A 20028-nucleotide genomic window follows, 5' to 3' on the forward strand; every position below is an offset into this window, starting at 1 on the left:
TTTTTTTATGAGCATTTAAAGTTCAAATTTAAACGAAAAACAATAATTTTAACTATTTTATTGTCATTTAAAATTATTGTGATGACTTAAAACTTTTCCATTACATTTTATTTTTTTCTAAATAACCGTAGATATATTATTTTAACTGAATATTTATGCTGATAAAGAAAAAAGTATCGGCTCGTAAGCTTTTAACCGGATGTTTGCATTAGCATTTGTATACACCACACAATTTTAAAAATATTTTGATTTTTATTAGTTGTTTTAAGTAATAAAATTGTCGATTAAAATTTATTGGTTTTTAAAAAACCTAAATAAAAAAGTGTTGTTGTTAGTGAAAAAAAAAATTAAATTAAAATCCAGATTAAGTTTTTATGAGTATCCAAAATAAGAAATTTAACAGCACTCTACAAAATCTTGGACAAAATTTGGAAATGAATTTGAATTAAAAATTCATAAAAAATAATACATTTATTTTATAACTAAGATTTGAAAATGTAATACAAGGTCCTTTGTAGTTGTAATAGTAGTTGAGAAATTTTAAATATCCGTAGCTATGAGTTCTTCTTATAGATATTTAAAGTTAAAATTTTTACCAAGTTTATAAAAATCTCAAAAATTCTAAAATTATTTTATAGTTAAAAAACTATATAATTTTCTAATTGTATAGCTAAGAATGGACAAATTTAAATAGTGATTCTTATAAAGAGATCATACTGTAACCAAAAAATCTAAAAATATATAATCACAATTATTTTTTACAGACATTTTGGGTTCAAATTTTTACGAAAATTTAAAATTAAAACCAAGAATAACGACTTTAGTTAATTTGTGGTAATTTTAGAATATTATTCGTTGGTACATGAGACTTATAGAGTAAGTATATTATTATTATTTCTACATACAATGAAATATTCAAATGTTCAAAATATTCATTTTTTCTGGTGAAAATTCAAATAATCTACTGTAGTACTACAATGCTAAATAGAAAAATCAATTATTTTAATCACAATAATAGCATACAATAAACTTAGTACTATTAGACTCACAAACAGTCTTCGTTCAGAAGTGTTTTTCGTATACCTTCAATGATTATTGTAAAATTTAAATTGAACATATCCATTACAGTGACTCTCTAGTCTCTAAAGACACATAATTTACAGTAAAGAGTTAACACTGCAATGACAAATGCATTTTTTTTAAAATTTTTTTTCATACCTATAAAATGATTTTATATCATTGAATTCAAACTTAACTCATCCTTTACATCGACCCCTTTAGACACCTACTGTACAGCAGAATGGTATTTAATTTTTTTAATTTATTCTTATATTTTCAGCAAGTAATAATCTACAAATATTATTGTTTTAAGTTATGTTTCATAAAAATTTTAATTTTAATTTCGTGTTAAGTATGTCCATGTAAGCGTATAGCTAGATATTTTTCTTAAGTACCTACTGATAATATTTGCAAAAATCAATTTATTAATTTTAAGTTATATTATTTTGAACTTACAATCATTAGTAAAAAATTAATTGTATAATAACATGATATCATCCATTAGGTATAATAGGTAGCTAAACAAAATAACTCACAAAGAGACGTAAGTATTAATATTGTGAAGTTTATTGTGATATAATAAATTCTAACGGGTTCAATGATATTTATAAAATGTGTACGAACTACAGACCTTTAGTTCTCATGTTATAATTTATACAATAGTAATAATTATGTTATGTTTGGATGTAATGAATTAATTAATTTATGAAAAGTACATCATTTTTGATTTTACATTAAAGATAATTATTAGTAAAATTATTTATAGTGTTTACAATTATATCAATTCCTTCACGTAATTGTTCTTCTGTAAGTATTAATGGTGGCGAAAATCTCAATGCATCTGATCCAATAGGCTTAGATATCAATCCATTTGTTTTCATTTCATTGTTTAGTTTGTAGATATTGGTTACGCTTTCTGGAAATGTAATACAAATTAAAACATTATTGTATGTTTAATTTCAGAACAAGAAATGTAAGTCTTTAAAATATAATTTATATTGATTGTTTGCAGGTAAACACGAATCTCGTGTATTGATTGACAATTGTATGTGCTAAATTGTTTTGAACTCATACAATTTTTGATTATTATAGGTGGTAAAAATGAATGATAAAATGATAAGATATTTTATTATTTTCTATAACACCATGCTTAAAGCACATTTAAATAGTTCATTAGTTACATCTTGCACGTCAAACATTTGAATATTATATTATATATGTATGCAATCATACTTCTGCAACGCATAAAATATAAGCAAACTCATAGAACGAAAATGTATTCACTTAAACTGAAAAAAAAATATTTATATATAGAATATTTCAGTAATAAATACAAATATTATGCCAACCTAATACACGAATCAAATATACTTTTTTAACATTTATAATTATGTTTTTTCAATATCAATATTTATGTTAAATGAAAACATACTTGTATTTAATATGATAGCATTCAGCAAGCCTCTTCCTCTGACTTGAATCACTTTATCTTTGTCCAAACGAGCAGTGAGTTCAGTCCTGAAGATCTCGCCCATCTTAAATGCGTTTTCTACCAAGCCTTCGCTTATGATTACGTCTAGTGAAGCCAGCGCGACCTTACACGCTAATGCATTTCCGCCATATGTGGAACCATGTGTACCAGGAGTAAGGACATCCATTACTTCACTGTTACCCAATACCACAGAAACCTATTGTGTGAATTTATTTTATTTTATAGGGCTTCAAAAATATGTAGGTAACGTTTTTCAAATCATACTCACCGGATAGACTCCGCCAGAAAGTGCTTTTCCTAGGATCAACAAATCAGGTTTCACGTTTTCATAATCAACAGCTAACATTTTTCCGGTTCTACCCAATCCAGCTTGTACTTCATCATCAATCCAAAGGACATTGTATTTTGTGCAAAGCTCACGAACTCCCTTCAAGTAGCCTAGAGTAGGGACCACTGCTCCTGCTTCGCCTTGTAATGGTTCTACCATAAATGCGCACACGTTTGGATTTCTTAATGCTTGCTATAAGAAAAGTCAAATTAAGCATTAAACCATCGGTCACTAGTTCACTACATACTATGATTACAACCGTATTGTATCTTTGTTAGCAGTAATAAAAAACATAAAATATAAAAATAAAACTAAAATCTATATCCTATCAAAAAATATTGATAAAGAGTATTGGTAATGATGCGATAAATGAAAGACAAATCTCATTTCTGTGGTATAAAATATTTCCATAATATACATAAATACAAAACACATGATAATTAATAACGAAAGATTATTATAGATAATGTGAGATCATGCAGTATACATAAACATACACATTTGGTATATACATCTAAATCCATTATGCACATAGCATCAAATGCACAACACATTCATAATAATCAACGTCACCACACACTTTGTATGATCTGTAGCTCCGTAAAACGACTCTATAAGCCTCTACTAGCCGTACTTACGTTGCATCGTCCAATATAAAATAATAAACGCATAACTCGTAATACCTTAAAGTTACGTCTTAACGATACCCATCAACAAATAAAGGGACTAGAGCAGTATTTAGTTTAGAATTTAATAATTATAATATTAACAATGCTCGTCAACATAAATTGCATTCGGGTGTCAATCGGCAGGAATTAGATTCACGAGTTTAGGGATTTTTAAGAACTTACGATAATAGTCACGAATCTATTAATAATAATCAAATCCATGTAATTGGTGTTCGAATCATAATAATATCATACATAGAGAATTCATCATCATGAAAAAAATATCTCTCAATATTCTGGGTGTCTAGGAATTAAATATATAAATTAAAACAAATAATATATACGTATATTATATACGTCTCAGTGACTCCGAGCATCGAACTCAACAGCGTTGAGACATATCCACGAATACATCTAAGTACTCAGGTGAGTGAATTAATTATTTTATATTACATTTGTATTTACACATATAAGACACAAAATATAACTAAGTAGTAGACTTATCGTATATACATGTTTTAGGCCCTACAGGTAATTATATAAAATCAATAATCACCCTTGAATGACACCATAACGCATTAACTCGTAAACACTCATGCACACCCATAGTCCCTCGTATCGTTTTACATAAACACACACTAATTTACTTGGACGTAACAAGGGTTAGTCGGACCATCTCTAAAATACTAAAATACAATCATTAAATTAACCAAATAATTTAAATATTTATGATTTTGACAGCAATAACTATCTGTATAATACATTTTTCTATGCTAATTATGTCACAACGTTAATATAATATTTTAATAACTGATGAATAACAATAATCGAAACATTGAACAAAATATATTTAAAAAATCTTTTAGTACACGTAAAATATTTTTTTTCAAAATTATACATTAAGATTAAGCCAATGAAAATAATAACCGTAAATTATACTTCAGTTTTCTTTTAAAAAAATGATCATTATTTCAAAATATAAAAAAACAAGTTGATTATTCAATAATTAATTTTCTCTCATATTTACCTCTAATTTTCCTAAATCATCATAAGGCACTAGTTGATAACCAGGAACGTGAGGTCCAAATTCGTTGAAAGAAATTGGATCTGTGGATGCAGAAATGGCGGCTATTGTTCTCCCCCAAAAGTTACCATGAGCAAATACAACTTGAGCTTGATTGTGTGGAATTTTTTTCACCCTATATCCCCATTTTCTAGCAATCTTGATACTAGACTCTCCTCCCTCAACACCTTTAATAAATACGAGTAAAATTAATTGAGTAACTAAAAATAAAATAATACTTGATGGTCGATATTGATTTGATTATGTCAGTTGTAAAATGTTTAATTAAAATTCAACATTTACATAACACAACATGGTTATCAAAATAAATAAACTTTACCGGTATTCATGTTCAAAACTTTTTCATATTCAAATTGTTCAGTCAAGAACTCATTAAGTTCATACAGCGAATCGTGAAATATAGCTCTTGACGTGTGATGAAGTTTGTTTAATTGATCTGTCATGGCCTTAATAATTTTTGGATGACAGTGACCCTGATTGAGGGTGGCAAATCCTCCCACAAAGTCATAATATTTTTTTCCTTCCACGTCCCACATAAAAATTCCTGAAAATGTGGAAGATAAAAATGTATTGACAGTAATGATTAATTAATGTGCTTACAATAAAATATATAAAAAAATAATAATAGGTAATGTAAGTTTTTTGACTTTTTTATGTTGATTGGAATTTATTTATCTAATAGGTGAAAGGATTAAACGATACCTTTTCCCCTGCTAATAACCACAGGGCTAGGGTTATAATTGTTTGTAGACACTTTTCTCTCTCGTTGAATTATTTCAAAAGACGATGTAGCAGTATTTGAACGTAGACGTATGACACTGCCATTATTGAAAAGTCTTGCGTTATTAAGTAACTTAGTACTATAATTGTTTAGTCCTAACATTGTATTTTTATGTCAAAGATCGAATCTAAAAATAATAATACCATGGATTAATATGATAGAAATTCACCTACTTATAGTTTCCTGTATTTTAATTACAATATGTAGCAAATTGAATAAACGTTTATGTTATGATTCAGTATAAACTGATAAACTGTACTGCAATTTATATAACCTCAAACTATAAAATATACATAATATCTATCACTGTTTTAAAATCCAATATTCTAAAATATTATTAATAAAATTAGCAAAATTATTATTAAAAAAAATGTGAAAAGTTATTCATATTATAATCATTACTGAGCTAAAATGATAGATATTTAAGTTTAAATAAAAAAATATGTTTAAAATGAATTATAATTTAAATTATAACGTATGGTATACCTAGTGTAAAGTATATTAAAAAATTACAATATTCCCATATTTAATGATTATTTTATGACAAAAAGGTTATACAAAAATAATTGTTTGGTTCAAATATACTGTACTTATATCCTATAGTTAAAACATAAAATCATAATTTGGTACAGGAATTTAAAAAAAAAATTATCGTTATATTTAGGTAAGAATTTGAAGCTCATTTTGATTATTTCGTTATTATGTATTACTTTACAATCTTTAATAGATACATAAGTAGTTATCAGTAACTTCATATAATAATTATTTTAGAGATGAACAAAAGATTTAAAGTGGGTAATCATCTGTAGGAAAATATAATTTCGAAGATTTCGAATAATACAACATAATATTACAGATAAAGTATATCCTGGTGTATTACAATTAAATTGAATTAAAATCATTAAATTGTGCTCAGTAATGTAGTTCATGCTAATGAAATATTATTATAGCTAGTACAGCATACTAATAACAATACAATTTTTTTATAATTTTTTATTCTTAAATGTTAATATATTACTTAATTTTAATATTGTAAATAACTAATAACTAACAATAAAAAAAAACTTATAACTATCCAATGTTAGCAATTGTTTTCTGTCATTATCAATTCATTGTTAATATTTAATAGTCGATAATAAGGACTGATGTATTATACCCTTAGTTAAATTACGACTGTAGAGTATTTAAAAATAAACTTGAGACATGATTAGAAATAGATATTATTCAATTTAAAACTGTAGTGAATATAAATAACACAATAATATATTAGTTGTGTGAAATAATAATAAAATAATAAATTAAGAATTCTATACTTACTTACAAAATTGTAAGGCTTAGAGTATGGGTATATTATACCAATACAATTCGAATACCGAGAATGGAAAACGAACCTATAATCAACATTTAATCATAATTATTTAGATTTTATGTTAATTAAAAAAAATTATTCAAAACAGAAATTGATCCACATAATTAGGCTTATCTGATCTCGTTATTATTTATTTATTCTTTTTTTTCTCAATTTTTTCCACGTGCATTATATTTATGTAATTTTCAATAGGTCTAGGAAATCATATTGAACAATGACTTCATTGCAATTGCCATTTAACTAACTGCAACTTCTGTTATTTTTGAGTGAATAGCACTACAATTATTAGTCTTAAGTCAAAATACGAAATGCATAATATTAGAGACATGTAGAATTAAGTAGTTTATTTGTGGTAGGTATGTAAGTAATCTTGTTGAATATGGTGGTCATAATATTAAGAACATGATCAAGTAAGTAAAAATGGTGATTTTTTACACTAAATAGTTTAAATTAAATATTAACATATAAAACAGTTTGTTAAGAAGCTAAATTAAATAAACAAAGTAAAATATGTATCTTTATACTTAAATATCGTACGGTCAAGGTTGTTAGATGTACTCTTACAATAATCGTTTATGATTTTAATAATAACGAATAATTATAGGCACTTATCATACATCCGAATTCCCAATGTTTTCCTAAACTATTAAGGGTTGGAAAAAATGATTACATAAAAGTATTACTCAATTATTTAAGTTATTGTATTATCACCTTTCTCCAAATGTTTGGAGGGCTCTCGAGGTAATGAGTATTCGAGAATTGTGCAAGTACGATGAGAAACAGTTTTGTATATAAAAATGATGTACATAAAAATTAAAATTACTATAATAATTTAAATATATATGTTACCTGGCTCACAGCTGCAATAAGATCGTAGCAACAAGCAGTACTCACTGTATATACATGAATCGAATATAAATGCACAGATTGTCGGATACAAAAAGTAAAGAAACCAGAAGATATTGCTCACAGGATATCACAGGATTCAATACTGGTTGAATGATGTTAATGCGCTCGCATCGATGGTGCACTCACGTTACGGTCATGCCCGAGGTGGAAAGATTTCAGGGATTATACCCCCTCTGAACACATGTAGCTGTAACAAATGTTTTTATGTTTCCAAGGACTAGTATTATATTCAGTAGAAAACACCTTTTTCATCACTGCAGCTCTCGTAAAACATGCCCCCTCCCCCGGTCGTTTGGCCGAATCAGATACGTGCCGATTTCTTAATACCTGACCGTACAACAAGGATCGTCCTTTTTGTCACAGCTAAACATTTGTATAAGAGGGTGACCTTTTTATGTCCTTGAGAATCCGCCAGTTCTTAACTGTAAGTTAGGTTAATATAATATTACAGTATTAAAATGTGCTATCCAACGTACCTACATAATTTTTGGTATTACAAATTAGTTGCCTGTGTTGGTTTATAATATTATGGTAATATTATTATGATTTCAGCTTTGAAATTTCGTTAATTTTAAACTATTGTAAGTATATGTAACATGTGTACATTATACTTAAATTGTAGAAAATTAAAAATGCTCTTACTAAGTTTCAATATTTTGTATAAAATACACCTATATAAGCCTTTATAATACACCTTCATGGCCATTTAAATAATTAAATAAATAAATGAAAATAAATAGTATTTTATTTTTGATATATTATGTTATCATATTATAAATATATTGTCATGAATGTCATGACTCATGATATATCATTTTTAGATTTGAGTTTAGTATACCTTTTACAAAGAATTAGTCTGAGTTGCTGCCCGCTAGATTCACCTCTCTCACATCCAAAAGACTATACCTAATATTCAATATTGCATTCACCACCATATGGCCTATCCATTTGAGGACTTCCACATCCTTTTGAGCGTTTTCTTGTGAGGAAATATGGGGATTTTGATTCTTAAATTCCTTAGTGTGGCTTGATCTATAACTCATTAGGTATATCGTATGGATTAAATGTTGATCATATAGAATTACAGTATTATTGCTGTGCTACGAAGCATGTTGTCCTAAACCATCACAGACGGAGAATTGGAATTTGTTTTAAACCATTAACTGGATTTTTGTTGAGCAATAGATTACGATAACATTGGCTGCATAGTGCATACTACTTGCGTCCCCAAAAAAGGTAAATTTTATAGGTACTAAATTCAACAGGTAACTTGCGTCCCATTGTGGGGACACAACTCAACCGTATTATTTTTCTTACCTGTCATCAAGTTGCATTTAGTTGCGTCCATAAATATTATGCGTCACAATAATATTGTTCATATATTGTGAGATTCGTGTAAATTGTCTATGTTATTAACAATCAAATATTATCAGCATATACACACTAATACAAATTTTATGAAATAATACAATAATAAAATATTTTTTACCATGCATAATTATTTTAACATGGTTTTTTACATAATCTATAAATAAGTTGTAAAATTGTATTTTTTAAATGTGATTTGTTTAAGTAATGTATTATAATCAAATGTAGTGGAATCATATGCAATTAATCTACTCTTCTACTCTGTCACTAATAGTTTGTGATATTCGAGGCTGGGTAAGTTAACGATTTTTTTTTTTAATCGATAAATTAAATTAATATAAAAAAAGTAAATTAGTTTAAGTTAAAGGTAACGAATGTACTTCATGTAACTCATATAACTTCGTTAAGTTAAAAATTAATGGATAAAATAAATTAACTTAATTAATTGTTCAAAATATTTATTTAAATGTGGCTATTTTGACTCTAGGTCTCTCGGCTTGGTCATCATTATGTAATGATATGCTCACACATCATTGTAACAATTATTTAAGATATAACAAATAAATAAATAACGGCCAGACTGTCACACGTAGAAATCGGAAATCTCTAGACCCCAATAAATTATTGTCACAGACAAAATTGTCTAATTATATTATACGATCAGGGATTAAGAAATCGACACGTACCTATGTTTGCAACTGTAGAGCGTAGGACGTGTGGCTTTCTTACATGCCGCCGGAGAAAAGGTATGGTAAAAAAGGTCCTTGTCACAGAAGAGAAATCGGATGTACAAAACAACCTTTTGATGAAGCCGCCTATCACTCTCTGGCCGGCACAACCGGATCGTCCCTTCGGCAGTGCATGAGCACCTTCCTCGAGTGAAACAGCCTCTCGCGAGTGCAGGCGCACCACCAAACAGATTAACAACCTCTCTATACCGAATTCTACGAGCGACAACTGGACTCCTTTTGACGAGCAATAATCAGTGTGTTTCTTTATTTTTATTCGAGTATTTTAAATAATTAATTTTGTGTCACCTAAAACTCCCACTGCCAACCTAGTGACAACTGCGAGTCAGGTAAGACATATTAAAATATAAAATATAGTATTGTTGCCTGCCTTATATTAAATTATATGTGCATGCATTTACATTTACATCATAGAAGTGTATTTGATCAAATTCTCGAACACACGATCTCGAGAACCCTCCGACGATCAGGAGGAAGGTAATAACGTAAATTTAGATCATCTTAAATATTAGTGTCGGCAGGCGTCGTATTAACATTTAAGGTGATTTCTTTTATTTCTTTTATTCTTTTAAATTATTTCGTTTCTTTTTATTTTTGCGTTATTACAATTAATTAATATTAAATACAAATAATAGCAAAAAACACCACAGTGGAATTACAACAAATAAATAACTCGAAATCGACGAAATGTTAGTCGAACTGCAGTACTGCACAACGCACTCACACTGAATGAAGCAATGAGTTCAGTAAAATAATAATACCGTTAAATTTTTAGGCATTAAGTGTGTGTTATTTTTTAGTAATATACTGCTATGTATGGCCTGTTGCATTTTTCGTATTTAATTCCAGTGTTGTTTGTATTAGTGACAGTGTTCAAAATTATCTAGATAAAATTATTGTTTGTTATTTTTTCCCAACATTGACATTATATATTATAATATAATATGTAGGTTATAATAATATTAGCCTAATATAGTGATTTGCTATTGATATCAAATCATTACCTAACGTATAATAGTATGATTTTGTAAATTCAATATTTAATTGTGTTATTGTTTAGGGTAGTCCACCATACGGCAGTCAAAGTATTGTTTTTTTTGTTTTTTTTTTTTTTGGTTCCCCTCAGAAGAAATTATACGTAGTTAATATATTTAAAAAAAAAACGAAAAATATCAGGTCGTATTGCCAACTAATAATAAAAATAATAAATAAAAATAAATTAATATTAGTACGTATTGTAATAACGACTTGTATTTTGTACAAATAAAAATAGGTTTTTCTTTTGGAGGCCCCAATGTTTATATAAATGTGTAAATTGGCAATTATTTACAAAAGGTTGGCATTACAAAAGCCGAATTAAAGTAGCACTATTGTTGTTCTCTCGACTTCCTTCTATTGGTTTTTATTAGGTATATTATGTCGATATTGCATGCTTTAGTGGGTTCTAAATATTGTTATTGAGTCTTTTTTCGAGAATTTTGGGTGTACAGTTGTAAGTATTATATTATATCTATTTAGTTTGGTTTTATGCCACGATGTAGTCAAAACAAGTGTGTCAGTGCGAATTTTGTTATTTTCAGTGGATTTTTTTGTGTTTATGCTTTTATGAAATCTTCGTTCAGTTTTATGTTTATTTCTCTTATTAGGAATCGATTGAGGATGTTTTTTGTACAATATTATTTGGGAACTTGACGTGTTTATTGCATTGTGTTTTTCCTAGACTTAAATTTGTATTATACTATTATTGATTGTATTATAAATTGTATACTGCTTTTTTCATGGATTAAACGTACCCGTGTCGTCAGCTGTCATCATATTATGGGAATTTTCGAACTGCACTCCTTACCTAAATAAAAATGTTTGAATACATTGTACCCGGCTTCAAAAAGGTGATTTTCAAATTACACTCGGGTTAAAACCAATCAAATTATAATTCAATAGAATTCATAAAATATTCATATTAATTGACATGTGCAGCATGCAGTGTATGTCGATACTTAGTATAGACATAGTATTACACCAATGTTATTTAACAAAATATCTAATAATTATTCAGAAATAAAAGTAAATATTATATAATATTAATGTTAATTATTATTTTAAAATTATAAAAATTTAGTAGTTGAAATTTGAATTGTATATTTGTATCTATATTTATAAATTTTTAAACAAATAACTCATTTTATATTTTTGTTTATTCTTTATAAAATCATTAATATGTTTTTTTTAGTATTAATTATAGCTATACTGTAACAATAAAAATAAATTTTAGATATAAAAATACACATTATACTTCTGACTGTCAGTTGATGTTCGTTAATAATTAATAGGTTTTATGTACCGAATGATCGGAACGACTAACGAGTGTAATTTGAACATTACCTTTTTCATTTCAAGTACAATTTGAAAAAATAAGTGATATTCGACCTTGTCCAATTATATTTAATACGCATATTATGATTCATGTTTGTAATTATCGGTTATCGACAACAGTTCGTCGTCTAGCCATCAACAGTTTGTTGGTTTGTTTTTGTTAGGATGACAGTCCTTTAGTTTCGATTTGTCGGCATTCGGTCATACATATAATATTGATATTTTTTCATAATTTATGGTGTTACATAATATGAAATATTTATACTGCAAAACTCTAATATTTTGCGTATATAATATTACCATTTGCCAATATGGCAATACTATGCCATAATAATATAATGCAGGTGTTACAGGTTACAGGTGTTTTTATATGTTATAATTTAGTTTAATTGTGTCTAGGGAAAAATGTATTTTCTTCAATCAATTATAGTGTTGTGGAGTTGTGTTTTGTTAAAAAGTTGTTACTTAACAATATAATGGAACTAAATACATACTTAATAACATATTATGAATTTACACTGAAATGTCCATCGTTGGTTTTAACTGGAGAATTGATGCTTTAGTGTTAAATGCATTAAACTATTTTGATGCGGGCTATCAGTTTTTCCATTTTTTTAAATGTGCGTAGTAATTATTATTATTCTGTATTACGTTTTATTCCTTGGCAGTATTCCTATTTTAATACCACATTTTTTTTTTGTGATTTGCTATGTTCGTTGTCATTAGTATTATTAGATAATTATTATTTGTATTTAGTTTGAATTATCTCTTTTTTCTTACATATTGCCTTCGTACTTTTTTGTAGCCAACTATTATTAGTTTTTTATGTGTTTGGTGCCCATTATATAATATATATATATATATATATATATATATGTTGGTCTACATATATATACATCCAAGTACTGTACAATCACTAGTGTTATTGTAACTTTTAGCATTTACAGTTTTAGACAGTGAAAAAAAAAGTGTATTACAAATGTTATATTGTTTTGATGAATTCATATCCAACAGTTATTTTAGTGTAATTTTAGATTGACCTTGTTCTTTATGTAGATAAGTATTAAAAATTGTATTTATTCTCATAATATGCATAAAAACATATTGGAATTTTAAGACAGAAAATCTGGTTAAAATTTAAAGCAACTAATAAAGAAAATATGTAACCTTGACACAGAGCATATTAAGATTCTGAGTGCTTTTCATTTAAAACTTAATATACATAGTACATTTTTTTCAATAAATTATTAGAACTCAAATAAATAAAATAAATATTAGTAGTTAGTTAGTAAGTTAGTTAATATAAAATAAATATTCGCTTTGTGTTTGAATAAATAATAAATACCTATTGTACAATAGTCTTTAATACCCTTCCATTTTCCATTACATGGTTGTAATAAGATTTATTTAGTAATGCAGTTGTTTAAAAACTTCAGTGGGGGAAATATTTTATTTTAGTCTTGAAAATTTGAAAAATAAGATATTTATTATAGAATTATGAATTTATAATTAAAGTTGTATTTTTTTTTTTACTACTATAACAATATTAAAAAGACTTAGCAGATCTTTTAAAACCAAAAAAAAATACCAATGATCTTAAATCAGAGCAATATGCGATGGGCTACTTAAAATGTAGTATGTATTATGAACACTTTACATTATCAACTTAACTATTATATTTTGATAGCTTATGAAGATATAAATATATAGATCCAACTACAGGATCAATATTTTATAAATAAATGGTTATACTCCAATAAGATTAATTAATGTAGTATGGCGTATTGTCTATTGGCTATTTTAATATATAAGTTATTATATATTATAATTAATTAAATAAACGTATACGACATTGGTTTAATTATCTATGTCCTAAACTATCAAATACTTGACCTCACAAGAAAATTGTATTCAGATTTCCTTAATGGTGCATCATTTAAAATGACGTGTGTCCAAATTTATGTTGTATGCTTAGTACTAAGATGGTATAACATAATTGATTCTTGTTTACTGTACGAGTTAAATTCAAACGAACTGTATGTCACGTGGTCATTCGTTTTATTTACATCCGGCGGAACTGATAAATTAGCATATTGTAAGAAGATTGTTTGGCGACCAGTTCACTGAAACGAATTTAGCTACTTATTTTGGATACAGATATTAACGTGTAACGTGATATATCGTATATACTATCAATTATGGAAGTGTTATTTAAGGAGAAATGATAAATACATATTTTGAGCAACTGGAAAGTTAAGACAGCAGAGATCGAGATGAATATAGAATTATTAAATCTCTTAGGTACATTAAAAGTAAATTATTCTTATAATTATACGTATTACGTGTATTGTGTGTACATTATATTCAGCAATCGAATACCTAGATGACATTTCAAATAAATCGTAATTAAAACATAAATAATTTTGAAACTTGTAATGATTACTTAATATAGTTTATACAACGCATTCATTAAATGTATTAATTAACAGACTTCAGTCACTTTTATTATATCCCCTCATCTGTTATTTAAATAAGTCATATAAAATTGAAGAAATGACGTCGTCTCTACTTTATCGAAAAATGTAAATAATAATATTATTGTATTGTGGAAGTTGTATAGTTTTCATTATTCATGTGAAGTGATGCATTAGTTTCTCAATAATGTTTATTTTTATTATTATTGTTATTATTATTATTTATGTAAACAAAGGCTTAAAATGTTTTTAAGAATTATTATAGCTATTGTAAAGTAAAATATTTATAATTTTATTCTTTGTGTAGTTTGGTGAGATTTATTTTAACACATGTGTGCCGTAATGCGTTTTTTGTTTGATTTATTTAAGTGGCATAATGTTTCTATATGCTTTAATAATTTAATAACGATCTTCAAAGATTTCATAATATAAGTACCAAAATGTCAGGTGTTTATACAAATGTTTCCATAAATACTTTAACAACTTACAGCGTTATTCACTCCGATATGCTGTAAATCATAATAGTATTATGTCACCTTTACTGCGACAAGCAGTTTGTGTATATTTTTGTGTGATACGACCGAAAATCAAAGTGGATAGGTACAAAGGGGAATTATTGCAATTTAGAGAAAAGTGAAATATTATAATAGGTACCTTATAATTGATGACTGACATTTGATTTTATCATAAAGAATTGAAGTGACGTTGTGTTTATTTTACAAGTATTATTTATACCTATATGTGCTGTAAATGAATTGCATTATTTACTTTATGAGAGTATCTACATGGTTTTATTTTAATCCAATAATACGTTTTTATGGTATTGTAATAAATTATTTTTGATTTGAGTAAATTCTTAATAAAATAATAGTACCATGCGTCCATGCACCACAGTAAACATAATATAATTAAACTAAACATAATATTTTGATTTGGAAAATACATAAAAATGTTTAAACAGGTTTTTTTTAAAGTTAATTTTCATATATACCTAAACTACTAACCCACACATAATCTTAAAAATCAATAAATTTATAGCTACATTTAAAAAATTCAATTTTTCATTCTGTTGACATAAATAATAATAGTAAAGTTATTGTTTTTAAATATTTTTTTTCGTATTAAAAATAGGTTGACTGTTAAGACACATTGTAAGTATCATAATTAAGTGAAATCTTCTTCTAATAAGTTCGTATTTTAATAGAGTTCAAAAAAAGAAAAAAGAAATGTTTTACATTCAAAATGTGTGATCTTTTTAGCAAGATGCACGAGACAGTGAATTTCTAATAGCTTAGTTTTTATAATAACATACCACACGAAGGAAAAAAGCATTTAATCCTATAGACTCTTCTTTTGATTTTGTCTATTGCACCTAATTAATATTATCTCACTAAGGACTTTATTGAGTAAGGTTATATATTTTATAGTTTTGTATAGTATCAGAGAAATTCCTTATTTTTAATAAATTTAATGAATTGTATAAGATGCCAGTGTAATTACGTCGTCGTTAGGAGGATGCCGTAACACCTTTATAAAGTAGGCTTAGAAGTACGAAAAATTGTATAAATGAATATTCAATCAAATTAAATATTCTATTTACAGCGTTTACAAGGTAACAAAAACACGACGATAAAGTTTTGAAGTTTTGACACTACATTACTCGTATTTTGAAATAGAGGATCTAAAATTGTATCAGTTTGAGAATAGTATTATACATCAAATCATTAAAATATTATGAAGCTATAACCAATATTATTGTAATGCAGGACACAATATATTTTATGCTTTTTTATGTCATTTTAACTGAAAATACGACACGATTTTATTTTACTACAATTATTTATTTTTAGATTATTTTAACTGATTTAGATAATAATATATTTTAAAAAAAACTGAAACACAACATAATTTTATTTATTAGTAATTATTTAGTATTAGAGTAATAAAACAAATATTTCTGTAATAATTTGAATCAACTAAATTTCTTGTTGTTAGCTGTTACAGTCGGTTTTAAACACTTTTTGCAATGTTCAACCTATGTATGTGTAATTTGTTTAATAATACTGAATATACATATTACATACATAATAACTGGCTATAAACTATAAATTATAAATTAATAAATATAATAATAATTTATAAAATTATAAATTCATAGCTAGTTATTATGTATGTAATATGCTTATTCAGTATTAAAAAATAAATTACACATACATAGGTTTAACATTGCAACAAGTGTTTAGGGTAAAATAAGGATTCCGAAAATTTGAGAGTTCAGCAACTTTTAAAAGCAAACATTTTATTTTGTAATTATACCCGTATAAAAACACAAAGCAAAAATAAATTTCAGTAAATACTTCTATTAGAGTTGAAAATAAATAAAATAATAACGAATTATTAGTTGAAATAAATGTCAACAAAAATATGAAGTAATTATGTAATTATTTTAGAAAATTAAAGTTTCGTCTAGACTCTAGTATTATTTTTAAATAGCCTGGTGTTAAGTAAAAATCCTCGGACTTTATAATAACATCTATACACTTTGTCTATACCTCACGGAGGAATGTGAAATAAGAATTTATTTTAATATGTAGAAATGGTGGTATGAGGTTCTTAACATTAAACACAATACGGCTTAATGAGTAGACAATATTGTTATATTGTTGTTTAGGTGATAGAGTTGACTTTAAAATATTCATTGACGTTCTTTTTGTATCTTATATGATTCATTTGTCTCAAATTTTCACTGGCTACAATAATCATTTTCCTTCAGAAAATATTATGCCAAACAATAGTTAATTTAAACATTGGAGAAAATTTAGACTAAAGTTTTAAGTAACTATTACTAGTACAAAAAACCACAAACAGGGTTAAATAAAAACATGTGCAGAAACGATTTGAAATGTAAGCTGTTCATTGATTTTTAATCAAAATAATGATATTTAAGTAAGTATGAATACATTGGTAAATGAATAATATTGTTTATTTCTTTTTCTTTATTTCTTTATTTCTTTATTAACATGAAGTTATAATATTTTATTTTAAAAATCAATTTTATTAAGAATTGATAAATATTAAGACATAATTTTATTTCGTGAGATTAAATAGTATCAAAATACAAACTTTTCGTATTATGAGAACACGGTAATGGTAATCAAACATCAAATAACAAAATATCACATTCGGAATTTTCTACGAATTATAATTAAATAATAATATAATAATAATATTATATTGAATATGACTGGTTAACTTTTGATAAGTTTTTTTTTAATGATTTCAACTATTTAACTCTGAAATCATAATATTGCACCTCACCAGTAAACTAAATTTAAAATATGATAAAAATGATAATAATATATTATAAATATTGACTTCATAGAACTATTTGTAAGTACAATTAAACTTTGATTAAAAAAATGTTTTCATTGTTTGGGAATAATTTAACTTTTTTTGTCCAATATGTTCTATTATTACGGTAACTTGAATTATACTTATTTTTAATCTATTATTTAAATTATATATTTAATTTTATATTTATTTTGATATTTTATCAAATTACATTCATTTTTAACACTACACCGATAAACATATATACACAAGTAAAAACACCATTAGGAAATATATTTAGTACCTAAGTATCTGCTACGTAGTAATCGAGTTTACAAATTATATTTTATCTAGAGGTGACATAACTTCCTGTGACATTTTCGTGTTTTTGCTAAAACAATCTAAAAAAAATTTTAAAGTACACATAAAACAGCAATTGCGTAGACAAAATATACGGTGAAAATTATTATGTCTAAAAGACAAACGTCGGAAACCGAATAAAAAAGGACGCAGTGCGAATTTCCGATTCGGGATCAGACGAGAAAACATATAGTATCGTCGTGTGCGTACATACACAATATGCTATTATAATACCGGGAACTATTCGTTTCAAGTTCACAGGAGTTTTCCGCGAAACAAAATCTATCAAAAAACATTACTTGATGGTTTATTTTCGGATTACAAGTGCGTATACCATACAGGTGAACATATATAACATTATAATATACACGTATAATATGTAGAATACCAACGCCGCGCAGATACACCGGGACAAAGCACGGTGGCGGTGCTGAGCAAACGTACTGGGAAAAGCGGAAAGCCAATTCGGTAAACCGTATAATAATATATTTAGTGCCGCATAGGTCTACAGCGTGTATGCACAGCACACATACACTTAATAATAATAATAATATGATGTTATTTAATGCGAAGGAAAAATATATAAATATAATATAACATACAGTCGTCATCGGCACACACTTAATATTACGACATCGTTGCGGAAAAAAGATTTTCTTGACCGACACGCAATTTCCTAAATGTATACATCATCGTGTGTGCGTCGTCGCTGTGTCAGAGTCGGCGGCGGAAGATTGAACTCTCCTCGTGCGCGTCATCGGATCCGCGTCACTACTGGCCGCCGCAGCCGTTTCCACCTTCACAACCACCTCCACCATTGCCACCACCGTCACCTCGAAATACGTGATATTTTTAGACTTTTGGGGGCACAGCACACGCGTACGCGTATTTTGCCGGATGACGTCGGCGCAACGTTTTCGTGTCGTCTTACTGTTGAGCGCGCGTCTCTTATAGGTAGCTCTGTCGTTCCCCCCGACTAGGTGGGTTGAGGTGGGTTTACCGGCCGGATGTGGGGGAACGGTGGGCACCGGGGCCAGGACACACCCACAACAGACGCGGTTGGTCCACCACCGGAAACCCTCGGTACAAGGTCGTGCTCGGGCTCTGATCTGCAGTGTCTGCAGTGTCTCGTCGTCGGTTATTGCGCTGAGGTACATGGTGTGAAGCTGACGTGGTGGTTTCGAGTGAGTCTGTGGCAATTCGCATTATGTTCAGCCTGGTATTCTACGTTTTGGCTACCATGCATATCGTGTACTGTGTCTGGCAATCTGGCACGTGGTCTCAGGACGATCAAACAGCACCAAACCACCGCACCGCATCCAGAGACGATAACGCCGACAACGCCACCAACGTCAACAACACCGCCAACGCCGCCTAAGACACTGCCTCAGAGTCCAGTCGACCACCGCGAGCCCCCGCGGACTCTCGCAACAAATAAAATAATCTTATTAATTTAACCACAAACAAACACTATTATACACTTACAACCATATTATATCATAATTACAAATTATAAATACCATAATATTATTATAGCAACATTAAATTCTCCACGTTTTCTCAACAACAAAAATAATTTATATTACAAATTTCTTTAGCTTTCTTGTTACAACTCAATTGTCACAATAGCGACCACACGTGTGCTTTTTGTAATTTTTTTTCTCATATTTTTGCTAACCGTGCT

The 20028-nt window shown here is 27.7% G+C and overlaps 1 protein-coding gene across 2 annotated transcripts; it reads right to left on the reverse strand.

The window, feature by feature from the left end:
* Positions 1-1649: 1649 nt before the first annotated feature.
* LOC111026776 (ornithine aminotransferase, mitochondrial-like) lies at positions 1650-19065 on the reverse strand. Of its 2 annotated transcripts, none has more exons than XM_022304912.1 (8): positions 18947-19065; positions 6730-6803; positions 5334-5539; positions 4951-5175; positions 4575-4798; positions 2820-3071; positions 2492-2747; positions 1650-1975 (listed from the first exon to the last, which is right to left on the reverse strand). In XM_022304912.1, the coding sequence occupies exons 3-8, from the start codon at positions 5512-5514 to the stop codon at positions 1794-1796; spliced, it is 1320 nt and encodes a 439-aa protein (XP_022160604.1). In that variant the 5' UTR covers positions 5515-5539; positions 6730-6803; positions 18947-19065; the 3' UTR covers positions 1650-1793. The 2 variants fall into 2 exon arrangements, with proteins under 2 accessions (XP_022160604.1, XP_022160603.1); XM_022304911.1 differs by lacking the exon at positions 18947-19065 and adding an exon at positions 7631-7733.
* Between the last annotated feature and the right edge of the window lie 963 nt (positions 19066-20028).

The sequence above is a fragment of the Myzus persicae genome, unplaced genomic scaffold (genome assembly GCF_001856785.1).
Source record: "Myzus persicae strain clone G006 unplaced genomic scaffold, MPER_G0061.0, whole genome shotgun sequence".
Taxonomy (NCBI): domain Eukaryota; kingdom Metazoa; phylum Arthropoda; class Insecta; order Hemiptera; family Aphididae; genus Myzus; species Myzus persicae.